This window comes from Symphalangus syndactylus, chromosome 12 (genome assembly GCF_028878055.3).
Source record: "Symphalangus syndactylus isolate Jambi chromosome 12, NHGRI_mSymSyn1-v2.1_pri, whole genome shotgun sequence".
In the NCBI taxonomy this organism is placed as follows: Eukaryota; Metazoa; Chordata; class Mammalia; order Primates; family Hylobatidae; genus Symphalangus; species Symphalangus syndactylus.
The window spans coordinates 137,829,884-137,838,128 of NC_072441.2; the positions used below are offsets into that span (position 1 = coordinate 137,829,884).

The 8,245-nt window shown below is 56.8% G+C and overlaps 2 protein-coding genes across 3 annotated transcripts in view; both read left to right on the forward strand.

The window, feature by feature from the left end:
- BMP8B (bone morphogenetic protein 8b) overlaps positions 1–8,245 on the forward strand; it is a 31,958-nt gene that overhangs the window by 16,754 nt on the left and 6,959 nt on the right. Inside the window, exon 4 of the mRNA XM_055255200.2 lies at positions 7,591–7,785. Within this exon, the coding sequence (XP_055111175.1) occupies positions 7,591–7,785 (195 nt within the window). The remainder of the gene's footprint in view (positions 1–7,590; positions 7,786–8,245) is intronic.
- OXCT2 (3-oxoacid CoA-transferase 2) lies at positions 540–2,847 on the forward strand. 2 transcript variants are annotated; one of them, XM_055255193.2, is made up of 2 exons: positions 540–2,366; positions 2,436–2,847. In XM_055255193.2, exons 1-2 carry the CDS (start codon positions 1,119–1,121, stop codon positions 2,670–2,672), a joined length of 1,485 nt encoding a protein of 494 aa, XP_055111168.1. In that variant the 5' UTR covers positions 540–1,118; the 3' UTR covers positions 2,673–2,847. The 2 variants fall into 2 exon arrangements, with proteins under 2 accessions (XP_055111168.1, XP_055111167.1); XM_055255192.2 differs by having other exon boundaries at positions 546–2,847.

Below are 8,245 nucleotides of genomic sequence, written 5' to 3' on the forward strand. Positions count from 1 at the left end.
GCCCTGGGACCTCCAACATCCAGAGACCTCACAAGTAGGGGCCACAGAGAGCCCACAGAGACCAGCCAGGGAGGGAGCAGGACACCTGGAGGATGAGGTGACCCAGACACCAGAGTAAGGTGTTTCCAGAAGCAAGGGTTTGTCATTTGTGTCCTGCTGTGGGCGCTGAAGGCAAGAACAGAGAAGTGACCAAGGGTTTTGCCATCACAGAGGTTGTTGATGGTCCAAATATCCGTGGAGTGTGGGTCTGACTGAGGAGGTGGAGGGAGACAGGCAGTGGAGGCAGGAGACAGCTCTTTCCAGAACCTTGCTGGGGAAGGGGAGCAGAGACATGGGCTGGGGCTGGAGAGAACCCGGGACAAGGCAGGTCCTTTACAGGTGAGGAGATGCCTGCACACTGCTGTGGTGATGGAGTGATTCTGTGCAGAGGGAAGAAAACTGCAAAATTCCGCACAAGTTGGAGCAGGGAGCTGGAGTGGGGGAGGTGGAGAGGGCGGGGGGATGCAGAGGACAAGCGGGGGGACTCTTCAGAGCAGGGACCCTTCCTGATGGAGGTGAGGGATAGTGTCCCCACTGTCGCAGTGAGGGGTGAACTTGAGCTCTGGGGGGCTGTAGTGGGGCAGGCACTCACTCTCCGGGTTGTCACAGGATTAAAGGAGGGTGCTTGGCACAGAGATGCCCAGTGAAGGTGTTTATGAGCGTCGGTGTCACCCAGCGGCGCCTGCTTATTAGACACTTGGTATCTCTAATGAGCTGGGGAAGCTGCTGGGAAGCTTGGGCGGGGCGGCTGGAGTTTGTGTCTGAGGCTCCACTGGGGCAAGGGGATCTGGCCTGTGCCCTTCACGCGGAGCCTGACCTCAGCTCTGTCCTGCGCCCGGGGCCTGTGCGCTGGACACGGAGGACTGACTCGGGGGACCCCAGCCCAGGGCGGAGCCGGGGAGCGGCCCCCTCCCTGTCGTGGGTCGCGGTCCTGGCCTGGAGGCTGCGCCTGGCCGGGGAGACCTGCTGGGAGGGAGCGCGTTAGCGCGCGGGCGGGCGTCCTCCCTGCTCTGTGACGCGCGGCCCGAGGCGCACGCGGGGCTCACACCGCCTGTCCTGGCCTCCGACCCGGGCCGACTATGGCGGCGCTGCGGCTCCTGGCATCGGCGCTCGGGCGCGGGGTCCCCGCCGGCGGCTCAGGGCTCGCGCTGTCCCAGGGCTGCGCCCGCTGCTTTGCCACCAGCCCCCGGCCCCGCGCCAAGTTCTACACGGACCCGGTGGAGATGGTGAAGGACATCTCTGACGGGGCGACCGTCATGGTCGGGGGCTTCGGGCTCTGCGGGATCCCCGAGAACCTGATCGCCGCGCTGCTCAGGACCCGCGTGAAAGACCTGCAGGTGGTCAGCAGCAACTTGGGCGTGGAGGACTTCGGCCTGGGCCTCCTGCTGGCCGCCAGGCAGGTCCGCCGCATCGTCTGTTCCTACGTGGGCGAGAACACGCTGTGCGAGAGCCAGTACCTGGCAGGAGAGCTGGAGCTGGAGCTCACGCCCCAGGGCACCCTGGCCGAGCGCATCCGCGCGGGGGGCGCCGGGGTGCCCGCCTTCTACACCCCCACGGGCTACGGGACCCTGGTCCAGGAAGGGGGCGCCCCCATCCGCTACACCCCGGACGGCCACCTGGCACTCATGAGCCAGCCCCGAGAGGTGAGGGAGTTCAACGGCGACCACTTCCTTTTGGAGCGCGCCATCCGGGCGGACTTCGCCCTGGTGAAAGGGTGGAAGGCCGACCGGGCAGGAAACGTGGTCTTCAGGAGAAGCGCCCGCAATTTCAACGTGCCCATGTGCAAAGCTGCAGACGTCACGGCGGTGGAGGTGGAAGAGATCGTGGACGTGGGGGCTTTCCCCCCAGAAGATATCCACGTTCCTAACATTTATGTAGATCGCGTGATAAAGGGGCAGAAATACGAGAAACGAATTGAGCGCTTAACGATCTGGAAAGAGGAAGATGGAGACGCTGGAAAGGAAGAGGACGCCAGGACGCGCATCATTAGACGCGCAGCTCTGGAATTTAAGGACGGCATGTACGCCAATCTGGGCATAGGCATCCCCCTGCTGGCCAGCAACTTCATCAACCCCAGCATGACCGTCCATCTTCACAGTGAGAACGGGATCCTGGGCCTGGGCCCGTTTCCCACGGAAGATGAGGTGGATGCCGACCTCATCAATGCAGGCAAGCAGACGGTCACGGTGCTTCCCGGGGGCTGCTTCTTCGCCAGCGACGACTCCTTCGCCATGATCCGAGGGGGACACATCCAACTAACTATGCTCGGAGCCATGCAGGTTTCCAAATACGGCGACCTGGCGAACTGGATGATCCCTGGCAAGAAGGTGAAAGGCATGGGCGGTGCCATGGACTTGGTGTCCAGTCAGAAGACCAGAGTGGTGGTCACCATGCAGCACTGCACAAACGACAACACCCCCAAGATCCTGGAGAAATGCAGCATGCCGCTGACCGGGAAGGGGTGCGTGGACCGCATCATCACCGAGAAGGCCGTGTTCGACGTGCACAGGAAGAGAGGGCTGACGCTGACGGAGCTCTGGGAGGGCCTGACGGTGGACGACGTCAGAAAGAGCACGGGGTGTGCCTTTGCTGTGTCCCCGAACCTCAGGCCCATGCAGCAGGTGGCACCCTGACGGGACCCGGATTTGGGCGGGGTGGTGCTATCCTCAGGGGATCCCACCGGGTTCCCCAGGGGAATACATTTCCCCAGCGCTGGGAGGGGTTTGCTACTGGCCTCCTACTTTCCTCCCTAGGTAGACAGTGCTCCTCTAGAGAGCTGCGACTTTAATTAAAAACAACAGGAAAACAGATCAGCTCCTCACTGTGTTCCTCGAGCACTGCAAGGCGCAGGTGTGCAGTGGTGAGGAACGGATGTCCTCTTTGCTCTGCGATGTTTACACAGAGCGTGCGCAGCCCCAGCGCATTCACACCAAGTCTTCATTCAAGCGCCTCCCTGGTACTCGAACCATGAAATAGAGAGAAAAACTGACGAGGGAGAAAATCACTCCACCCAGAGTACACCTAAAGGGCCATTTTACTAGTGCAATGAGAAATAGGTGAGCAAAGATGTGAGTTTGTGATCGAAAGACATGCTGTCTTCACGAGCTTGTTTTTTCTTTTTCCTTCTCTTTCTTTTTTCTTTTCTTTTCTTTTCTTTTCTTTTTTTTTTTTTTTTCTGAGGCAGGGTCTGGCTCTGTCGCTCAGGCTGGAGTGCAATGGTGTGATCTCAATGCAACCTCTGCCTCCTGGGCTCAAGCAATCCTCCCAACTCAGCCTCCTGAGTAGCTGGGACTACAGGCGCACATCACAGTGCCTGCTTATTTTTGTTTATTTTTATGTATGTATTTATTTATAGAAATGGAGTTTCACCATGTTGCCCAGGCTGGTCTTGAATGCTTGAGCTCAAGTGATCCACCTGCCTCAGCCTCCCAAAGTGCTGGGATTACAGACATGAGCCACTGAGTTGGGCCAATTAACCTTAGCTTACTGTAATTGTTTTTTCTTTTTTAGACAGAATCTCGCTCTGTCACCTAGGCTAGAGTACAGTGGTCCAAACTCAGCTCACTGCAACCTCTGCTTCCCGGGTTCAAGCAATTCTCGTGTCTCAGCCTCTCAAGTAGCACAGATTACAGGCATGTGCCACCACGCCTAGCTAATTTTTGTATATATATTTTTAACAGTAGAGATGGGGTTTCCCCACATTGGCCAGGCTGGTCTCAAACTCTGGGCCTCAGGTGATCCACCTGCCTTGGCCTCCCGAAGTACAGGCTTGAGCCATTGCACCCGGCCTTCTTGAACGTTTTTATCCGTTATCTGATATTTCTTCTGGGGCCTTTGTTGTTAAATTTTGTTTCCCTGAAGCCTCCCCTCGTCCTCCCACATCTCTCCTCCTGGGACCTTTGCGATGTCAAGCTTCTAGATGTCCGTAGAAGGAAAGCAGGACCATCTCCAAGGGAAGGGACAGGGTGATGGGAGAGACGGAGAAGGGAGAGGCTGCCAGTGCTGAAATCCACCAGGAAGCTTCCTCTATCTGTGTGTGGCCAAAGGCTACAGCCTAGGACGGGAGGAGTTCTAGAACCCTAACCAAGGGACTAGATGAGTTTTCTCAGCTTCATTTGAATTGTTCCTGCGTCATTCACACCAGACACTTAGGCCCTCCTCTCTGGAATGGAGGCCCAAACTGGCCACTTGTGTGATGGTCCGTTGTAACCCAAGAGGCTGTGAGGCATTTCCTCCTGAATCTATAGTCTCAAAAACTAAAATTAAGATTGTGTGTGTGTGTGTGTGTGTGCACGCACGCGTGTGCACGTGCTGTTGACAGCCAAGCCTGGCATGGTGCATGCATTGCATAAGTGTAGCTCTGGGGGTTCCCAGGCCAATGGGAGCATGTGGTCAGAGCAGTAAATTCTCACTGGTCAAGGACAGATTTTCCAAGGGGCCCATTGGAGCCTCACCCTGCAGGAAAGGCCAGATCCTGGGAAGGAGAGCGGGGCAGGGAGAGTTGGCGCTCATGGAGGGGACAGCCTGGGGGTGTGGAAAAGGGGCCAGGGATTATGGCTGGGGTTGGGGGCTTGAAATGAAATGTCATCTAGTGGGCAGTGGGGTGCCTTTTGGGGCTCCTGGAGAGGGGCACCTGATTTGCCCTGGGCGTCAGTTTCCCAGGAGCAGTGTGGAAAAGGCTGAGGTATCGAGAAGCGGACAAGTGACCCTCTGGGCCTCCACCTCTGCCTTTCTGGAAGGGGTCTGCCCACAGCTGGGCAGCCTGAGAGCCCCCCACCTGGACTGCTTGGCCTTCCCTGCAGCCAGCTGGAGCCAGGGAGTCCTGCCCAAGAATGGGTGGGCAAGAAGCAGAGCTGATGGAGAAAGGAGGCTTTAGGCTCTGGAAGGAGAGGGCTGGGGGTGCGGGAGCTTCTTCAGGCCTGCCAGATGCAGGGCTCTGAACCGAGACCCGCTGTTAGTTCCCTTCACCACCCCCATCTCCCCCAGCCACACCCAGCTGGGCCCTGCAGTTTGCTGGAAAGTATATGACAATCCTGGCCCTGACCCACCTTGCTCTGGGACCTTGGACAGTTGCTGCTCTCTCTGGGCCTTAGTTTCTGCTTCTGTAAAATGGGAACCCGGGATTAGCTGCTTCCAAGGCTCCCTAGTCAGGCTCGCTTGGCCTGTGAGACCTACAGAGGGGTTCCCAGCACCCAAGGCAGGCCTGGCTCAGAGGGGTTCTGTGAGGGTCTGTGGTGTAACTGATCTAATGCGACATTCTATCCTGTGTCTGGGAGACCCCCCATAATACCCTTGAACACAGCTGCACAGAAGCAAATAGTGAGGAAAGCCTGCAGGACTGATGGCCTCCCAGGCCCCTTGGCAGGCAGGGCTCCCCAGGGAGTCACAGGACAGAGCTGCACGTAGGGCCAGGAGGGCTGCCCTGGGCCCCAGGCTGTCCCCATGTGTCAGCCAGTCTGCGGAGTGACACTCCAGTGCCTGGACTGGTGACCGTCACCACCCCACTCAGGCTGCTCTGTTCTCTTCCCGTTGTGACCTCACTTGCCTTTTCCTGTGTGCCTGGGCTCTGTTCCTTGTATTTCTGCTGCTTCCCCATAACCTTGACTCACCGTGACTCAAGCCCTGCCCAGTGGATTCTCTCTGGGCCTCCTTCCCATGTTAGCATCTGCAGGTCACAGCCTCCCTGTCTCAGCAGCTCTTGTCCATGCTCGTGAGAGGGAGGGAGCCTCTCCTGCCCGTGCATTTGTTTGTGGCAGATGATGTCACAGGTCAAAGGTTGGTCTCTGGATTCACTGGTTGTTCAATCAAGTGGCCAAGGGACACCAGGGCTGAGGCACAGCTGCTTAAGGGCTGACCTTTGAGTGGGACTGAGGGTGGGGCAGGCAGTGTCCTTGACCTGTAGGGTGTACTGGAGAACTACGTACGAATAAATACATCTGTATGTATAATGTCTGTCTAAGCGTATGTGCATCTGTGTGCTTATACAAACATATGCATGTGTGTACATACATGTGTACATCTGTGCTTATAACGTGGAGGTGAAATGTACTCTCGTGTAAACTGAGCAACTGGCACTGTTTAAAGAGACATGAAAATGAGCTGGTAATCATGCTTCTGCAACTCAGTATCAGGAAATTTCACCCATGCACGGAGTGAAGAGGCTCCATTGCACTCCCATCTTTATCGTGAAAGCCAAGAAATAACCTACATGTCTAATGATGAGCCAGTATCAAGTAAATTACGGTGTACTGCTGCAAGGGATTTTATAAATTTGAAATGTTTATTGTGGAGACTTCTTTAAACAACCAGTAAAAGTTTTATGTTTTTTTTTTTTTTTTCTTGAAACACACTCACTCTGTCGCCCAGCTGGAGTGTGGTGACATAATCACACCTCACTGCAGCCTCAACCTCCCAGGTTCAAGCAGTCCTCCCACCTCAGCCTCCCAGGTAGTTCACCACCATGCCCAGCTAATTTTTGTTTTTATTTTTTTGTTGAGACAGGGTCTCACTATGTTGCCCAGGCTGGTCTCAAATGCCTAGGTTCAAGCAATCCTCCCACCTCGGCCTCCCAAAGTGCTGGGATTACAAGTGTGAGCCAACTTGTCTGGCCTCAAAAGTTTCTTTACTTAATTGCTTTTACAGTAGAAAGGTTATTGAAATCCAAACAAGTACAGGATACACAGTTTTATTGGTGAGGCCTGGCATCTCCAGGGTTAGTTATCATGTTTTCAGCGGCATCCTCAGTCTGGAAGCGGCTGTGGGGGACAATCCCCTGTTTACAGGCGTCACTCCTCCTGGGTCTGAGGCCCAAGTCAGATCTCTGCTTCAGCCTTTTCTTTCTTTCTTTTCTGTCCATAAACCCAGCTCGTGCATAAGAACTTGGGCTCTGGAATGAGACTGCCGCAGGCTGAAACCTGGGCTCTGGGACTTGGTTCCAATGTCTCTGCTCTGCCTGGCATCTCCCTTGTGGGCATCAGGGGGACAGTTAGTGCCCTGCTCTTGGGCTGTGCCCAGCAGAACAAGCACTCGCTAAACCTGGCAGATGCTGCCATGAGCTGTCTCGGTGATAAATTTGACATTCACACCCCAGAAAGTGCGGGACAGAAGACAGAACATAGGCCTCGGGGTCCTCGGACCGAGGTGGGAGCGCTGGTTCTCAGAGTCACTGGCAGTAGGACTCTGGGTCTCCTGTGAAGTAGGAGCTGCAGGGTTACTGTAAAGACCCAATGAGGTGATCCGTGGGAAAAATCTTCCAACTTGTAAAACACTTCACAAATGCCTGTGACACAGCTGTCACTAATAACACCACCTGCGGGTCACTGAGGCCCTCCACCCCCCCACCTCCTCCAAATCTGCCCCCAGGAGAGATGTGGACTGGCTGGGGCTGGACCAAGGACTCCAGGCTTCAGATGTGGAAACTGAGTCTCAGCAGGACCCCTTGGGTACTCAGCCTCCACGCTCCTGGACCTGCCCAGGCCCCGGCAGAGACCCCTGCTGTGTCTGCTGCAGGGCCACTGCCCGTGAGTGACCCTTCTTTCCTTTCTGTCTCAGGGCACAGCGTGGATCCTGGCCTGGCCGGCCTGCTGGGTCAACGGGCCCCGCGCTCCCAACAGCCTTTCGTGGTCACTTTCTTCAGGGCCAGTCCGAGTCCCATCCGCACCCCTCGGGCAGTGAGGCCACTGAGGAGGAGGCAGCCGAAGAAAACCAACGAGCTGCCGCAGGCCAACCGACTCCCAGGGATCTTTGGTGAGGGTCGGGCAGGCTGGGGCCGAGGCCCTGCGGGCTTCTGGCTGAGAGGCAGGGCGAGAAGCAAATGGTGGCCCAGAGCCCTCAGGCTCAGGTCGGTTCAAGCTGACGGCCACTCTCCAGCCACCTTTCCTGACACCATCTTTGCCCTGATGCACCCTGGTGACCGGCACTCCAGAGGCCTGTCCTGGCTGTCCCTGCTGCCCAGAAGGCCCCCTCTCTCCCCCTGGCTCCTCCAGGTCTTTCTCAGGAGCCTCCATCAGAATCAGCTGCCCCTTCCCTGGGAGCCGCAGCCCCTCATGACCTGTGGTTGTGCCTGGGCACCCTGCAGGATCCTCGGTTGCTTATGCGAAGTTTTCTCCCCAACTGGGCCAAGCCCTTCAGGATCAGGGACAGGCCTGACCCAACCCCATACCCTCCTTCCCAGGGAGTCGGCCTTTGACTGGCCTGGTCGTGCGCC

Coding starts and splice junctions, on each gene's coding strand:
- OXCT2 (XM_055255192.2), top strand. CDS start 1,119: ATGGCGGCGCTGCGGCTCCTGGCATCGGCGCTCGGGCGCGGGGTCCCC.